Source organism: Magnolia sinica, chromosome 5, assembly GCF_029962835.1.
Source record: "Magnolia sinica isolate HGM2019 chromosome 5, MsV1, whole genome shotgun sequence".
NCBI classification, from domain to species: Eukaryota; Viridiplantae; Streptophyta; class Magnoliopsida; order Magnoliales; family Magnoliaceae; genus Magnolia; species Magnolia sinica.
The window spans coordinates 58,824,125-58,843,268 of NC_080577.1; the positions used below are offsets into that span (position 1 = coordinate 58,824,125).

General features: G+C 40.4%; 1 protein-coding gene across 2 annotated transcripts in view; it reads left to right on the forward strand.

The window, feature by feature from the left end:
* LOC131246065 (protease Do-like 10, mitochondrial) overlaps positions 1-19,144 on the forward strand; it is a 100,253-nt gene that overhangs the window by 4,039 nt on the left and 77,070 nt on the right. For both annotated transcript variants that reach the window (XM_058245924.1, XM_058245925.1), the window contains exon 2: positions 13,885-14,130. In XM_058245924.1, the coding sequence (XP_058101907.1) occupies positions 13,885-14,130 (246 nt within the window). The remainder of the gene's footprint in view (positions 1-13,884; positions 14,131-19,144) is intronic.

Sequence of the window (19,144 nt, forward strand, 5' to 3'; positions counted from 1 at the left end):
TGATGTGGTTGACTAAAGGAGCAAGGGCAAAGGACTCGCCCAAACTACTTTGGAAAATCGTTATAAGCAAAGGGATAGGAAAACCACAATTTAATATATTGCAAAGTGGTTGTACCAAGTTGGTGTAGCTTTCAACATTGTAAAGTTAAAGAGCTTTAAGGTGATAGTGGAAGCTATATGTTAATTTAGACCTGAATTGAAACGCCCATCCTATCATGAAGTGAGGGAGAGTTTTCTAAAAAGGAGGTTGAGTTTATTCGAAACTTTATCTCTAAATAAAAAGAGAGTTAGAAAATCTATGATTATACGCAGTATTTTAAATAGCGTGTAGTGTATAGTGTGGCGTTTGGCCCTCTCTAGCATAGCGTAAGCTACACAATCCTTAATATTTTTTAATTAAAATAATAGAAAATACGATAAAATTTACAAAATGCATAATTTCCATTAGTTCTTAATTATGAATTTGGATCATCAACCACTTATTTCCATACAAAATCTCTCTCTCTCTCTCTCTAACTTTAGACATCTCTAAGTGTGACTTTTTTAAAATTGAAACATCACAAATTCATGATATAGACCACAATTTGGATGGTCCATATTGATCCAAGTGATCTATCCACGATATGGACCACAATTTGGATGGTTTAGATTAGTTTAATGTAGTGTCATGTGACATAGGTATAAGTCATCACCATTTAAAAATAGGTGCTAAACTAACACAGAAAAAAACACTTGAAAAAAAAAGAGATTTCAGGTGGGCTTATGCTATTTACGCTCCGCTACATGCACTGTAGCTTGCGCTATTGCATACGCTACGTAGCGTTTTCGCTATGCTATGCTACGTAGCGTATGCTACATGTTACGCTACAACAATATCGAAAACACTAGTTATACACGAATGGCCAATGGATGGACCAATAGATTCGGTTAGACATTAATAAACTTTCTTGCAAATTATCTAATTAGAACAATGTTTTTAAAGTCCGTGGATGCATCGACCCATTCTCACACGACCGATTATTTATTCAAATTGTTAGATAGTTTAGTTGAAGAGGTAGGAGAGGAATATGTTGTCATGTTATCATGGACAGCGCAACCTCTTATGTAGTTGTCAATTACCTTCTAATAGAAAAGATGCGACGTTTATTTTGGACCCTATGTGTGGAAAATTGTATTGATTTAACATTAGAAAATGTAGGTAGATTATATATATATATATATATATTGGTAATTGTCGGGGCTAGGAGACCCATAATCTTTATGTATAAACATGCCCTTCTTCTCCATCACATGAGAGGGCACATTGGATGTAATTTGCTTCGTCTAGTTGTGACTCAATTCGCAACAGCCTTGTTAACACTACTACAAATATTACATTCAAAGAAATCTGAGCTTAGAACCTTTGTTGTGTCGGCAGATTGTAATAATGGGCTATGGTAAAAAAAGGCCGAAGGAAAGTCCAACAAACTATTCTTTCCCATTCATTTCGGAATTAAGTGATAAATTCCTTAAAATCGTTAGAACCCTTGTGATTGGTGGACGGTGATAAAAAGTCACCCATGGGCTATATCTATGATGCAATGGAGAGGGCAAAAAACAAAATCAAGGACAATTTCAACTATAAAGACCGCGATTGCAAGCCCATCTTAAATATTATAGATAGTAGATGGGGCAACCAAATGTCATCCTTATTGTATTCGGCTACCTACATTCTTAATCTGGCCGTATTCTTTGCGTCCACCGATCAGACTGTGGTATTGGCGGCCCATATGGTAAGCTTTCTTGATGTTTTAGAAAGAATAATTCCAAATAAAGAAGAGCAGGATAGAATTTCTCAAGAGCTGGACTTCTACATGAAGAGTGCATGGATTTTCTCCAGAGACGTAATTGTCACGCATAGGACTATGAAATTGCCTAATAAGTATGCGCTTTTACGAAGTATGAATACAGTTGTTCTTACTTCTTACAAGTTAGAACTTACAATGTAAGAAATTCAAGTGTCTAACTTAAACTTATTTACACAGCTGAGTCGCTGATACTACAAAAGCTGGCCATCAGAATTCTTGGCCTTATGTGCTCTGCTAGCGGTTGCGAATGCAACTGGAGTATATTCGAGCCGGTAAGTTGAAGTTGTATAACTCACTTTCAATTCACTAATTGTTAAAAAAATACCATCATCTACTCAATGCTAATTCACTTTTAATTGACAATTCTGAATGTTATGCAGATTCACACAAAAAAAAAAAAATCGTCTCGAACAAAATAAACTCAATGACCCAATCTTCGTCTAGTATAACCAAAAGCTGCGGGAACGATTCCATGTTAGGCGAGGAAAGCCTAGTTTTTATGATCCTATCTGCCTATATGATTTGGAGGCAAACAGTGAGTGGCTTGTGGAGACGGTGGATCTAGTCTTTGCAAGCGAGTCCCTGACATGGGCCCAAGTCGAAGATGCCACTTTTGGATCGAGACCTAGCAAAGGTTCTCAAGGGCAAAAAAAGGGATGAGTAATAGCACGAGGTCTAGAAGCAGTCAAGGCCATGAAGATGAGATTGAAATGTAAGAAGCATAAGAAGAAGATGCTTGACCATTGGATGTGGATGAGCAACTTGTGCGAACAAATGAAGAAATGGAAGCAGATGAAGTGTACATTGAAGAAGGATATGACTCTGACGATGATGATGTTGGTGATGTGCCACAACGGGAGAGGGATCAATGTATACAATAGTTTGTATATTTTGTAAATTATAACTTGTAACTGTAAGTTGTATTATAAATTTGTAATTTCTAAGTTGTAATGTATATAGTAGTCTTCATTCTTCAAGATTTCATTTCTCAATAAAAAATTTAAATTTTTAATAAGTTGTTGACTTGTTGTTATTTGTTACTTGTTAGCTATTAGCTTATTATAGCTTAGGTAGTAGTGGGGGTGTACACGAACCGAGCTCGGTTAGCTCGCTCGACTCGACTCGACTTGAAAAAGCTCGATTTGACTTGATTCGAAGTTGAGTTCGAGCCGAGTCGAGCTGATTTTTTTAGCTCGAAAATGAGTTCGAGCAGAGTTTGAGCTAGCCCCAGCTCAAATCGAACTCGGATCGAACCAGTCGGTGACTCGGTTACTTTGCTATTGATGTTGCTCACCAAGTGTTTGATGAAATGACTCAACGAAGTGTGGCTGGTGGCAAGGAAGGTATGTACATGAAACAAATACCCTTTTTTTTTCTTGGTTTTTATGTTGCTTAGAAGGTGTTTGATAAAATACCTGTAAAACCATTGCTTCTGTTTGTAAAACAGTGAGATTTTGAAGTTGCAGTCCAGGTGTTTGTGAAAATGCCTCAATGGCGAACTCGGCTCGATCTTGGCTCAAACTCAGCTTGAGCTGGCCCGAGTTGCTGACCAAACCGAGCCGAGCTGGCCAGTAGGCTCGAGGACCGAGCCGAGCCGAGTTCGAGCTTAGGTCAGCTAGTGGTCGTGCCGAGTCGAGCTAAGGCCAGCTCGACTCAGTTCGACTCAATGTACACCCCTAGGTAGTAGGTACCAACTACTAATTACACAATTTACAATGAAATAGATAAGAAAAACAAATTGAATTGCTTCTAGTATTTATTTTTTTTTTTTGAAAATTTTCAGTTTTTTTTTTTAAATTAAAAAAAACCAGCGCGATCACTTATGAAATTGCACAATTTCATAAGGTGGATCACTTAGAATTGCATTGACAACATCCTGAGATTTTGAAAATCTCATGATATTCTCATGATAATATTGTTTAATGAATTCCCTGGAAATATCATGAGATTTTCAAAATCTCGATGATATTTGTCACATTGGTAGACACCCATCTAACAAAAGCTTTCCAAATTAGTTAACTCGGTCAAAAGTTAAATGTATGTGGATGTATGTTAGATGGGTATCACATTGGTAGACATCTGGCATAAGTTTTCCAAATTAATTAACTCAGTTGAAAGTTAAAGGTATGTGGATGCACATTATATTGGTATCACATTGGTTGGCACCCATCTAACATAAGTTTTCCAAATAATTAACTCATTCAAAAGTTAAATATATGTGGATGAACCAACCATTCGAGCCAAGGTAGAGTGACTCCACAACTAGTCGTGGACTTTGCAGAAATGGACTCCACAACTAGTCATGAACTTCAGATAAATGACTCCACAAGTAGTCGTGAACCAGAGGTTCCCAGTTTTTCTTTTTCTTTTTTCCTTTTTTCTTTCTTTTTTCCTTTTTGCCTCAGCGGTAGTGACAAAATATGCATCGTCATCAATAATTCCCAGAAATTGACTCCACAACTAGTCGTGAACTTCGCAGAAATTGACTCCTCAACTAGCTGTGAACTAGAGGTTTCTAGGCAAAGGCTTCTATTATGGAGAAGGAAAGGGGTTAGGCACCCTTCACTTACGTAAGAACGCAATCTCTGCTTCGAGAGAATTGCAATTCTGAGAAAAGGAATTTGAAGAAAATGGTGAAGTTGGCCTTAAAAATGATAAAAAGGAAGAAGAAGAAGAAGAGGAAATAGAATATGAAGGGCGGGAAGGAAAATAGATGGATTGAGGAGAGGATGGATTTAGGATGTAGTATATTGAGCTTCTGGAATATTGTTTTTTTGGTTGTCTAGATGGCTTGATGTCCAATTTGAATTGACTTTGAGCTTGAACTTGAGTTTGATCCCCTTTGATGTGCAAGATTCTGTAAGGAGGATCTAATCTTGAGTTGATCTTGAAGAGAATTGAGGGGTGATGGAGAACAAGAGAATACTTCACCTCCTAGAGGCTACCAGAGCCAATGTTCATCACTCCAATGAGGAGAGTTGTACTCCTTAGCATCTAGCGGGAAGAGCTTCTCAAGCTTGTAGTCCACACACCCATCTTCTCATTCTTCTCTATTTTTTAAAATTCTCTCTTTTCTGAATTCTTACAAAAGATTGCCCAAGTGTTGAAGCAGATTAGTTCTTATGTTACAGGTTTCAAGAGAATTGCCCAAGTGTTGAAGTTAGTTCTTATGTTATAGGTTTCAAGAGTCAATACCTCTCTTTTAGAGAGAGGCCTCTATTTATCGAAGTTTGGGGTGACATAGTTGTAATTAGGAAGAAGGTGGGTGCTCTAAAGGTAGCCAGTTAATTGGCGGGTGACATGTGACAACTTATGGGTAATAGAGCTTAGGGGTGGTAGAGTTGTAATTTGGAAGAATAAGGTGGGTGCTCTAAAAAGTGGGTTACATGTGACTACTTATGGGTTGTTGATTGGGAGTTTTGGAGGTAAATTGTAGGGAATTAAGTGGCAGTTAGGATAGAGGGAAGTTTATAAAGGCTTGGGATTTGAATACTTGTAAGGATCTTATGACTTGGAAGGTATATATTTGGGGTTTCACAAGGGTAGTTTTATATCTCTATAAAAAAAGAGGAGGGTGGTTTTATAAAACGGGTAACTTGGTGATGCAGGGACATGTAATGGCCTAACCCTAGATGCATGTATAATCAGGATGGCGAGATTCAAATAAATAAATTAATCAACCAACTGTTTTCAATCAAAGGGATTAGGCAAATCTCAACACAGATATGAGATCATTCCGTCAGGATCATGCCCCTTAGTATAAAATCACATAAATAGTAAAAAGGGAGGACTTAGGGATATGAGGATATCCCAGATCTAGCATAAGTTAGTCCACGGTCAAGTTTGGATCTGATTCTACTAACCAGCTATCCCTGTTTTCCGTTTAAACCAAAAGGGAATGTCCAGAGGAACGAAAGTGATGAAGCAGGGAGGGTTCGAGATAAAGAAAGTATAGATCCTTTGTCATCAAAAGAAAAGAAGGCGGATGATTCTTACCTTTTCTTGCATCTCGAAGATTTATGAAGAAGGAAACTTGAAACCGGGGTAGAATCCTCAACACCCAAGGGCCATTCCTGAAACCCTAATATCTTTGATATAAGAGTAAAAAAACATACGAATTCTTCTTCATTCTATCAAAATAGGGTTTCTCATAGTGTATATGTAAGCCATGGAAAAAGTAAAAGTGCGCTAAAGCCCCTAAAAACAAGGAAAATAACAAAAAAGATGAAAAAAGTAAAAAGTGCACTAAAGGCCTTGAAAACAAGGAAAATAACAAAAAAAAAAAAGAAAAAAAGCCTAAAACTAAAAACACTTGTGCGATAGGGTGTGAAATCCGACCCATGGGCCTACGTTCATGTTGCGGTCATACCGCTCCTGCACTCATAGTGCATCAGAAAATGGGTCTGATGGACCCAACGTTCATCCACATCAACTCCTCCGCTCCGGTACTCTATCGGCGACGCGTCCTCTAGTACACTCTAAAGGGTGCGCTTCGAATGTCTGCATCACTTGGTGCTCAGGAGTTGGATTTGGTTTGGGATTGAAATTCCTAGAGATTAGGAATATGTGGAATTTGTTAACTTCCCACATCGCTACAGTCGACTGATTTCTGTGTACCTTTTGGTTTTCCGCTCACAACTTCGTGCCCGGAAATTGGATTGAATTGAAATTATGCTCATTGGAAAGCTGACTAGAAGGGCTTCAAAATGGACCCTAAGATTTGGGAAATTGGATATTGGAAGCCAAAAGTGGAGATTAATGTTTATGTAGTGCGGGATGCGGATAAACATTTTCTATGTTCCGGGGACCACTTCTAAAAGCATAACTCCTTGGAATGTGGGGAAACTGTCTGTGGCCCTGGGAAATCTCCAAAAAATAAAGTGGTGCATGCCCCAATTTCCCCAAAAAATTAGAAGTGGTGTGGGCCCCATACTTGGGTTGTGCTGGGTTCCACACCTCTTAGAAGGACTTTTTCCCCCTCGAACCTTTAACAACTATTGAGTTTCCCAAATTCTTCCATGCCCTTCACTTGTATATGCACCTTCTCTGTTGAGTTTGGATGTCACGTTTGCACTCATTATTTTAATGACCCTGATTACTGCACAGAAATGCCATGTCATGAAACCACATGAAGCATGGTTTTAAATATTGGTATCGGGTTGTGTTGGCCAGGCCCTAAAATGATATGATATGGGGTGTATCCAATTGCACAGGAAGTAGTGAACATATGGTGATCATATTTTGGGTTTGTGGTCGAACATTGGCTCCTACGTTTGAGCTATAAACTACTTTTGGACTGTTTCTTTTGCTCATACGCTTGAGCAATATAATTTTTTTGAACTGTAACTAACTATGCTGGACTCTTTTTCCTAGATTTTCTTTATTACATTCTTCATATGTAGGTAATTTGGTCGGCACTGGGTTATACATCCCATGCAAACAACATCTTTGTTGCAGGCAATGTTTTAAATATCGACGATATCAACCGATATATCCCACGATATATCATGTATCCCACATATGCAATATGAAACGCACAGGTAGTGCCGATATTTCCCACCTATTCGATCCAATGAGCATTTTCAGTTTTTGATCCATGTTTTTGTTGTAAATCATGTTAAACCAGTGTCAAATGATTACAAATCTATAATTCTTCATGTTTTCTGTGAAAAATCATTGGAACTTCGATTTTGAGATTTGGGGGAGATGGGTCAAGTTGCAGAAAATTGAGAAAAAATCTAAATTTCTCAATTTCTCGTAAATCAGTTGCAATCTTTGTATCCAAACACAAAATTAAACATGCATGTAACATGATCTAGTGATTCTTCTTTTGCTTTTGAATGTATTGCTTGGGTTTCTATATATGTCTTCTTACGTTTATAAATTATATGAATAAACTTTGGATATACTTGCATCAGTTCAGTTGGAAAATGCATATATTAGGACCCCATACAAAGGAAACCCCTATTATTTGCACTTTTGTTTTTGTAATGTTTTGATTTCTAAGTGTGTATTGATGTCTTTTTCAACTCTCCCTAAAGTTTCATTGAAAATTTCGACCAATGCTCCCAATGTTCCCATGTTTCCCAACATCAGCGATACATTACGCGATACAACCGATATATCCCATGCGATAATCGATATGTATCTCTAACATTACGCGATAAAGATATTTAAAACATTGCTAATGAATGTTTGGATTGCTCACAAAGCCGACTCCAAAGTTCTAATGTGCATGCTGGACATCGAAAAGGCTTACGACCACGTCGATTGGGATTTTCTGCAGTACATGCTTAGAAGGATGGCTTCGGTGCAAAATGGAGACAGTGGATGGGGGAGTGTATCAGTTCACCTCACTTTTCCATTCTTCTAAATGGATCCCCCAAAGGTTTCTTCAAAGGCTCGCATGGCCTGCGGCAGGGTGATCCTCTATCCCCACCTTTTTTCCTCATTATTGGAGAGGCCCTTTCCAAAATGTTGAATGAAGGAGAAGAGGAAGGTCTCATCAGTGGTATCAGAATAAATGGCATGCCAAAGCCAATCTCCCATATTCAATATGCAGACGACACTCTTATTTTCTGCATGGCAGAGTCTGCGCTGGTGGATAACTTACACTCTCTCATTCGTTGCTTTGAGGTGGTGTCAGGTCTGAAAGTAAATCTAGCCAAATCAAAATTATGCGGTATCAATATAGAGCCTAACGAGGTTTCAGATTATGCTCTAAAGATGGGCTGCGCAGCGGCCTCTTTCCCTTCCTCCTTTGTTGGCCTCCCTCTATGTACAGGGGCGCCCCCCAAGTTTGCGTGGGACACGGTGATCAATCGTATCGAATCCTATCTGGCCAAATGGAAGTGTCGTTTTCTCTCGAGAGGCGGTCAGCTCACTCTCATAAAGGCGGCCCTGTCCAATCTGCCTGTGCACCTCATGTCCCTCTTCAGATGCCCTCCTAGTATTTTGAAGTCGATCGATAAGCTGAGGCGGGATTTCTTCTGGAACGGCAAGTCTGACAAAAGTAAATATCATCTTGTGAAGTGGAAGCAGGTGTGCTGTAGTTTTAAAAATGGGGGCATAGGCATAAGGGACCTCAAGGCGATGAATGGTGCTCTTTTGGGAAAATGGACTAGGAGACTTGGGACGGAGAATGACAGCCTATGGAATCAGCTAATCAAATATAAATATGGGAGTTCCTTTAGGGGCTAGTGGTCTAAGCCCTCTTCTTCCTACAGAGCCTCAGCTATTTGGAGGGGTATTTTGTCGATGCGCAAGCAGGTGCTTCAAGGAGTTGCCTTCGATCCAGGGAAGGGAGATCGAGTTCGGTTTTGGGAAGACACATGGCTGGGAGAAGCTCCCCTCAAAGACCAGTATCCTTCTATTTTCCAGCTAGCCCCGAGCAATGAAATCACCATCAACAGCTGCGTTACAACATCTGATGAAGAGACAGTCTAGAATGTGATTTGCAAAAGACACTTACAGGACTGGGAGGCCTCCGATTACGTTGATCTTCTTCAAAAGCTTCAGAGTATCAAGTTGGATCCTTCATCTGCTGATCGTATCAAGTGGAGATAGGATAAATTGGGTGTGTTCTTCGTCAAGTCCTTCTATCAGAAGCTATCCTCCTCTCTTTCCACGTTTTCTCCTCCGTCCTCCCTTATCTGGAGATGTGGGCCCCCCCCCCCCCAAAAATTCTGGTGTTCGGTTGGCTCGTGGGGCACAAAAAAATTCTGACGATTGATAATCTGAAAAAAAAGGGGATTGCCGATGGCCAACATCTGCTTCTGTTGCATGAAGGACGAGGAAACTATCGATCACCTCCTTCTCCACTGTCCGTTCATAGCGTCTGTGTGGGCAGATTTTCTGCATTGCTTCAGGATAAGCTGGTGTAATCCGGTTTCAGTTGATCTTCTCCTCCATGCCTGGTATGGGGTTAGCCTGGGCAAGCAGTCAAAGCGGCTATGGAGGATGTCGCTTCTTGCAATTTGGTGGGCCGTTTGGACAGAAAGAAACAGCAGATGCTTTGATAACATCTCTCATCCGGTGAACAGTGTTATCGGTCACGCTAAACATTTGCTCGTTGAGTGGGCTGCGTCTCACGATAGCTTTAGAAATTTTGATTTTTTCCTTTTATCTGTGTTGTAAGGTCCACCTTCTCGGCGGACCGTCTCTTTTTCCTGGGTTTTGCTTTGTTCTTTGTTTTCTGTTGCTTTTTGCTTGCCTTTTCCTGTTTTTGTTTTCTTTCTTCTAATGAATTTTTAGTGATCTTTCAAACAAAAAAAAAAAGATATTTAAAACATTGGTTGTAGGCCAATCCATTTGCTTCAATCTAGCAGCTATTTTTAGAGTTGGGCAGAATTCGACCTAATCCGATGGATCCGACCCGATCTGATCTGAACCGAAGGCCAGGATCGGGTCGGATCGAGTAGGCCCACTCAGATCCGATCGTACATCGAGTCGAGTTCGGATCAGTGGCCAATCCGGACCGATCTGAACCGGGATCCGATCAATGTTCATTCAACACTGTCTCCTGTAATGTTGTCCACTTGAGATTGGGATATACCTCATTTTTGGTTTAATACCATAAAATGATCTAGAAAAATAGATGGATGGCATGGATGAAATAAATATATCATGGTGAGGTCCACAGAGCACCTACCATCAACCCATTGGCTGGTGGCAGGGGGAGTAGCCAATCTGTCCTCTCAAGTCTCAGCTCATGGCTCAAGGTGCATCGAGCACCGATCTATGAGCCTCTGACACAAGAAAAGGTAAGCAAATTGCATAGTAACTCACTACGCTTAGCGTATTGAGTAAACTTTGTGGGGTCCACCATAATTTATGTATTTCATCCGCTCTGTCCATTCATTTTAACAAATAATTTTAGGTCTTAAGCCCAAAAATGAAGCATATACAATGTTCAAATGGACCACACCGTAGGAAACAATTTAAATGAATGTCTACCGTTGAAAAATTCTTGGGGGCTTTAGAAGTTTTGGATCAAGATTATATTTGTATTTTCCCTTCATCCATGTCTGTATGATCTTATGAACAGGTTGGATGACAAATAAACATCACTGTGGGGCCTAGAAAGGTTTCAACGGTGGAAATCATTATCGCCACTGTTTCCAGTGGTATGACTCACTTGATCTTTGGTTATGCTTCAATTTTGGTCTTAACCCCTTAAATTAGATGGAAAAGCGGATGGACGGTGTGGATAGTCCACATGCATTCAAGGTGGGCGCCCAACTTAGTTTACTTAGTACGATAAGAGTGTACTGACTACTGAGTAACTCAGTAGAGTCGGTACGCAATCCGATTTCCAAGGAAAGAAAGAAGATAAGGATTGGCAGGTGTACCACGCACCAGGTAGTGGTGTATTGACGTCAGCAAGTTCAATGGGTCCCATCATGAGGTGTGTGTTATATCCAAACCGTCCATCCATTTGGTGGGCTCGTCTTAAGGCTTGAGCCGAAAAATAAGACGGATCTAAAGATCGAGTGGACCACACTGTAAAAAGCAGTGGGGGGTTGAACGTCTACGATTGAAACTCTTTTAGGGGTCACAGAAGTTTCAGATCAATATGAAATTTGTTTTTCCTCTTCATTCATGTAGTTGTGACCTTATTAATAGATTGGATGGAAAATAAACGTTATGGTGGGCCCTACGAATTTTTTAATGGTGAAAATCATATTTTTTTATTTTTTTAAAATTTTCAAAAAAAAATAAAAATAAAACAGAGATCCAAACCGTACCCAACCCGATCCGACTCTGTTTCCCTGACCGAGTCGGACTCGGTTCGGGTCAGACCAACAGTGCAACGGATCGGATCGAGTCAGAGGACTCGAACTTGGTCCCGAATCAGATCGAGTTCGGATCAGTGCTTTGAAAATTTCGGACCGAGTCGAGTTGGACCCAATCCGGTCTGACTCGACTCAATGTCCACCTCTAGCTATTTTGACACTGATATTGGATCTTGACACTCCATAATCTAGTGGAGGTGATGAACGGCGTGGATATATATTGGTCCCTTCGGACAGACTCCACTGGCACATGTTTCAGATCAATGGCATAGTTGGTGGACCGCGCATGCATCCCTTCCATCTGCACACACACACACACACACACCCACACACACACTCTCACACGCACACGAATGCACGCATGCGGACACAAGTACAATCAATGCGTGTATAGCCATATTGTATTCTAATTCCCATTACGGAGGCATTTTCATTCGGTTTCTATCAGACTTGTAATAATGACAGATATACAGCATTTTACTTTTGTACTTGGGAAACAAATAGGCCCTAAATGTTTCCTCAATAGTACTTATTTGCCATCAAATCTGTTGATACGGTTACATAAGCCTCGACGAAGGGAAAAAGCAAATATCAATCTAAAACTTTTGTGGCCCATTAACTGTCTGTCACCACATTTTCTCACGGTATGGTCCACTTGATAATTGGATCTGCTTCTTTTTTGGGATGGACCTATATTGGCCAAATTTTTTCGTTTGCTGAAAAAATTGTTGGCAAAATAGGAAAGAATGTAAAACACAATAATATTTGTCATTTCATGTTTTGTGTTTCTAACATGTATTTAATGGTGTATTTGACCATTCTTTTAATAAGAACGGTGTATTTCAGCTTGTCATGCTAAAAGTCAATCAAATAGGCCCTAATTGAACACAAATCAAGCATGATTTAGAGGATTTACAGCCCATTACATTGAAGTACAACAAAAAGAAGATGAAAAAAAAGGAGAAACGTGATGGTTTACCCCTTTTTTCCATTTTATTTTCCAAAATAATCCATTCCTTCTTGATTTGTTGGATCCAACTCAAATTTTGTGTTTTGATCTCCAAAACAGGCTAGATCTAGTTAAAATGAGTTTCCTCCATGGTTGAAATGATGAAAGAAGTGGATAAACGAGAGAAATTGGGATTATTTTTTTTTTAAAAGGGGGCCTTTATGGCCATATCGGTCTGTATCAGCCCTTCATTGGCACTGATATGTCTTTTATCAGTCGATACAGCCCATCTTCTTCTTTTTCTTTTTTATTTTCTTTTTAAATTTCTATAACAGACTGGTTCACCCCTGTATTGTGTAATGGGGGTGGTTGATGCTTCCACCATACCATCAATGGTTTTTAATACCATGCGACGCTGATGCCTCCTAGCATCATTCCTAAATAAAAATATACCAGCAAAGAACATGTAATTTTTTAGTTGCAACTTCTAAACTGAAAGCAATAGGCAGTAGAATCCTCTGTTGAGAAGTATCATAATGTTCTTTCCCTATTCCCTTTTTCCCTTAATATGCCCCTGTTGAACTTAATTGAGGGTAGTTTTGTAGTTTGGTTTTAACATATTGGAGTGGGTATCCAATTTGTTCAAATATGTTCAATTGCCTATTTGTTCAATCCTTGCAAATAGGTGATTGACGCATATCTGAACAAAGATGAGCAGCCCTTGATATCCAAAGGGCAAAACTCACAACAACCGAATGGATAGGATTGTTCAATCACTGTAGTTTTGTATATGGCCCATCCACACTGTGCCCCACCATATCAATGGTCCTCTCACTGAACACATTTGATGGCGAGGACTACCTTCATGGAAAATCCGTGGAGCATGCACCACAAGTAGCATTACTTGTAATTTAAGGCCTGCTAGACCCCACCTTTCCTGGTATTTATAATTTCGAGGCTTGAGGAACACTATTTTGCCTACCACTTGTAGTTTGAATTTGGGTGAGCATTACATTGCTCATTGTTTGTGAGTTAGCATCAAGGACTGGTTTACTTGCCCATGAGAACTATACTTCTTACCTTTTATGGATTCCTATTTGCTGCTAAACAGGAGGCCCATGCAAAACATGGATAGTCCCATTCCTTCAACAATGAATACATGAGGGCAGTAGTTCTAATAAAGGATTACCAATCTTTCTGTTTGGCAAAACATGTTTTGGCCAATTTGTTATCAATTCATCATGCCTAGATTCTAGTTCCTGTCTGATTGTTCGTTTTACTAATTTACATGTAGGATTTGTTCTTCCTGGGCGAAGGATTCTTACCAATGCTCATGTAGTTGCTGATCATACGTTTGTTCTTGTGAGAAAGCATGGCTCTCCTACCAAGTACAGAGCAGAAGTTCAAGCTATTGGACATGAATGTGATCTAGCTCTGCTTATTGTTAAAAGTGAAGAATTTTGGGAGGGGATGCATTTTCTGGAGCTTGGGGACATTCCATTTCTGCAAGAAGCCGTAGCTGTTGTTGGATATCCCCAAGGTGTGTATTCCAACTTTGCATGAACGAGCACAATTATAATTTACCAGGCAACATGTTTTAATTTTGCTCACTTTTGGAACTGGCGTAACTTGGCTTTCAGTTCCTTTTCTGTTGTAGACTAATGCACTCCCATCTGGAGCCATTTTCATTCTTCTTGATGACCTCAGTCATTGAATTATTCAAGGCCATCTATTTCATGTAGCCTTAATTGTATGAATGAATGTGGAATTGCTTCCACCTTATCCTTATGTTACAATAACTCACATTTCATTTCATGATGCCTTACATTTTTTTTTGGGTTTTTGCACAACAATTAGGAGCACCAACCATAAATGCTCATCAACGTTATGATAGATGTATAATTTTCCATCACATAATGATCAATAAAAGAAGTTCCCATTAAAAGCATTAAGCATCAACAACAAACATGGTTTATTTATTTTAGAATGCACTTTATTAAAAGCCAAAAGGCCAAAAAGGAAACAACAGAACAAAATGAATCAAAATAAAGGAAAACGAAGAAGACACCCACTCAGGACACTCAATCCCTAATGTACAAAATAACCCAACTAATAACCCCCCTTAATGAGCCACTCGTATTATGAAAATATCAATTGTTCCTTTTGCTCCAGATCGACCACAGAACAGCGAGGAGGGTATCCCTCCATTGAGACATACCCTTCCTTCCAATCCCACTGGAATGCCAAGTAGGGAAAAGGCCCTCGATTGAACTCGGCTTCACCCAACAAACACTGAAAGAGAACATATTGACGGACCAGACTATCGAAATAAAGGGACAATGAATGAACAGGTGATCAACCTACTTCGCGTCTCTAAGATAGAAGATAGATGTTAGGGAACACCATTGCCCTCTTGTGAAGATTGTTAATGGTAAGGATCTCGTTTCTAACAACAAGCCACGCAAAAGCCACCACTTTAGGAGCACCATAGGACTAGACAAGGCTATTATGATAATTGGAGGCAGGATTCTTGTGTTGTGTAATGAATAGCGGAAAGATCCTTAATTTATCCTTAAGCCACATTGACGAGTCTTTAACTGCTGAAGAAGGTTGGATCCCTTGCAAGCAAGAAAGAAACAACACGAAGTCATCAAATTCATAATTCGACAAATTCCGACGACAATGAGGAATCCAATCATCCCCAATTCCGGACATCAGGAAACATCAGCAATAGATCATAGGCGGTTCATAGAAGACAAATATCTCAAAGCGAAGAATCCCCGCATCAGATATCTTCCCAAAATTTCACACTCGACCTATCCCCTACTGCAAAGCCCAAGCCAGAAAACACTGTAGAAGCAATACGAGCGATATCTTTTTAAAGGAGAGATGCTGGATAAAGAGACGATTCCTTGATCCACCAACCAATGCTGGTGAACCGTATTTGCCAGCAATAATGGACCTCCAACATCTTCCCTCAACTTCGAATCTCTAGACCCATTTCTCCAATAGGGCAAAATTCATATAATCAAGCCGATGAATTTCGGCACCACCCTTGGCAAAGGGTCAATAAACCTCCTCCTAACTGAGCAGGTGGAACTTACCTTTAGACGCTCCTCCTTACCATAAAAATTCCCTTCAAAGTTTATCAATCCTATCAAGGACTGACTTGGGCACTGGAATAACAACATAAAATAGAGAGGGAGATTGGAGAGGGCCACTTTATCAGAGTGATTCTACCTCCCAAGGACGGGAGTTTTCTTTTTCATGGTTAGCACTTCCTCTCCATTCTCTCATTCACCTAATCCTGAAGATGCTTGGCAGGCTTACCCATGCATAGAGGCAAGCCTAGATAAGAAGAGGGAAGAGTCCCGGCCTCGCAACCGAAAGTGCCAGCTGGCCAAGCCATCTCTTCCTCAAACAAGTGAATCCTGACAAATCACATTTGGTCAAGTTAACCTTGAGACCCGAAACAACTTCAAAACGTCTGATTATCTTCCTAAGATTGTCCACCATGGTTGCATTACCATTGCATAAAAATGAGGGTATCACAACAAATTGAAGATGGTTGACGCACTGGGGGACATTCTCAACGTCAAAACCGCATATGAGGTCTGCAGATTGACCTTTAACTAGCATCCTGCTTAGGCTTCAAACACCACCAAAAACAGAAAAAGAGAAAGGGGATCCCCCTGATGAAGACCCCTAAAGGCTCGGAAAGAGAACCTAACCGAGGGAACACAAGGAAAGACCAATCAACGTGGTCATTCACCTTTTCCAGATCCAACTTACAAAGAATGCCTTGCCGGAAAGAAAGAATTCAGATATGATGACAACGACGGAATGACGTTGCCGACGATGACGGTGATGCAGATGACGAAAATTACGGAAACGGGAGTAGAAACCACGATGTCAGAATAATGGATGCAGGTATCGCGAAAAAAGGGAAAAACATTAGAAACAACAAAGAGAGTTAGAGATGTTGCGAGCTACCCAACTCTCTTTGTTAGGGGATATCCTGAAGGATGGCTCCCAATCAACCTCTCGAGAGTGTTTGGGCGTGCGGGCGCGGTAATGGACGTCGTAATGCCTAGGGATCGAAATAGTGGATATTACAGAGGATTTGCGCTGATCAGAATGAATTCAGAAGAAGAACTATCTAGAGCGGTACAGATGCTACATGGAGAAAGCTTCAGTGGAAAAAGATTGTTGGTTCAAAGAGCGAGATATGGCCCAGAGCGAAAGGAAGCACATCAACCATCTTCATCATCCATGGAAAATCTGATGGTTACAGATAAAAACTCTTCACACAGACCTCAACTTTCTGGAATCTCCTTCAGAGACATGCTTGTCAAACCGAAAGAGACGGAGAAGACCCATAACATCCAAACACCCAAACAGAAAAGACAAGGGACAAAAGAAGAAAGAAAGATTAGACCCCATGGAAGGAATATAATCGGAAAATGTTATACGAATTAATCAGGAAGTGTTTAACAACTCAAGAAAGGAATTGCAGGATACGGTTGTGGTGAGAACGAGAGAAGGGACTTCCATTTCCCAAGTTAGATCCCGGATTGACGAGTGTTGCGGTGACCATCCATAAATGTACATTATCAAACCCACAGGATATAACGAACTGTGGATCAGGGGGAGCCCAGGTCTTAATATGGACATTTTCATCATGGCGGGAACGCTGCATTCAAAAGGTCCGGTTTGCTGTGTGAAGAGATGGAACGAATTTTCCATGTTTGGTGTGGAAGATGTATGGTTTCTCGTCTGGGGTATCCCTCTTGAACTATGGAATGATGAGTTCTTTCTCTTAGTGGCAGCTCTTTTAGGCTCCTTCATCAAACTCGATCTGAAGACAAAACTTGGCGAGGAGATGGCTATGATCAGGATTCAGTTGAAGCGGATGGGTTGTGGTGATAAATGGAGAGGTGGATTGGCGAGTGTATCTGTTCAGCGCATTTTTCTGTCCTCCTGAATGGATCCCCGAAAGGTTTTTTCAAAAGTTAGAGAGGATTAAGGCAAGGTGACCCTTTATGCCCTTTCCTTTTTCTCATAGTAGGAGAGGCCCTATCCAGGATGTTACACAAAGGTCAAGATGCTGGTATCCTAAACGGCATTCGTGTGAAAGGTATGCCCACTTTGATAACTCATGTGCAATTTGCGGACGACATTCTGATTTTCTCTGACGCCAAATTGGATAAGGTGGATAACTTACGCACAACGATCTATTGCTTCAAGGTTGTGTCTGGTTTGAGCATCAATATGGCAAAGTCTAAGTTGTTCGGGGTTAACATGGAGAAAGAAGAGGTTAGTGAGTTTGCGGGTATATTCGATTGCTCTTCGGCTTCCTTCCTGACCACTTACGTTGGTCTTCCGTTGTACATTGGTCTGCCTCTAAAGTCTTTATGGGATAAAGTCATTCATAGGTTCGAGAAATATCTTGCCAGATGGAAATGCCGCTATCCTTGGAGGATGCTTAACCCTTATCAAGGCTACTCTTTCCAACTTACCTCTATATTTTATGTCCTTATATAGGTGTTCGGTCTCAGTTTTGGTCTCCTTAGACAAACTTAGACATGACTTCCTATGGCATGGAAAGAAGGATAAGAAGAGATTTCACCTTGTTGATTGGAATTAGGTTTGTAAGCATATAAAAGAAGGGGGAGCTGGTATAAAAAATTTAAAGATGATGAACCGGGCACTGTTAGGAAAGTGGACTTGGAGATTAGGAATGGAAGATGGAAATCTATGGAACAAGATCATCAAAAGTAAGTACGGTACCTCAATAGGCGGCTGGTGGACTAAAGGACTCGTCCTCGTATGGGGCCTCGGCTATCTGGAGGGGTATTCTCCATATGAAAAAAGAGGTTATCAAAGGTGTTGTGTTTGAGCTTGGCAAGGGAGATAGAATCTAGTTTTGGAAAGATCCTTGGTTAGGAGAAACGCCCCTTAAAGACAGCTATCCGAACATATTTCGCCTTACCCCGAATCAAGACATTTTTGTAGCCGATTGCTATTCGGTTATGGCCGGGAAGATAGATTGGAATCTGCTGTGTGGAAGGAATCTTGAGGACTGGGAGATTACTGAATTCGGGCTTCTGCTGGACCGTATCTATAAATTTGATCCAAATCGGTTGAATGTAGATAGGATCATATGGAGATTGGACAAATCCTCCATCTTTACAGCCAAATCGTGCTATAAGCTGATCCATTCTAACCACAGGTCTTCAGAAGATCTCCTCTCTCACCATATTTGGAAGTACTCGACCCCTCCTAAGATAGTGGCTTTTGGGTGGCTGGTTGGTAAAAAGAAAATTCTAACGATTGACAATTTGAGGAAAAGAGGGATGATCTTAACTAATATCTGTTTATGTTGTATGGGGGAAGAAGAATCGGTCGATCACCTTCTCGTCCATTGTCCTTTTATTGCTAGCATTTGGGCAGATTTTACTTCTCGTTTCAGCATTAACTGGTGTCTTCCGGAATTAGCGGACCTCCTTTTGAAAGCTTGGCATGGGATTAGGATAGGAAAAAACATGACCCAA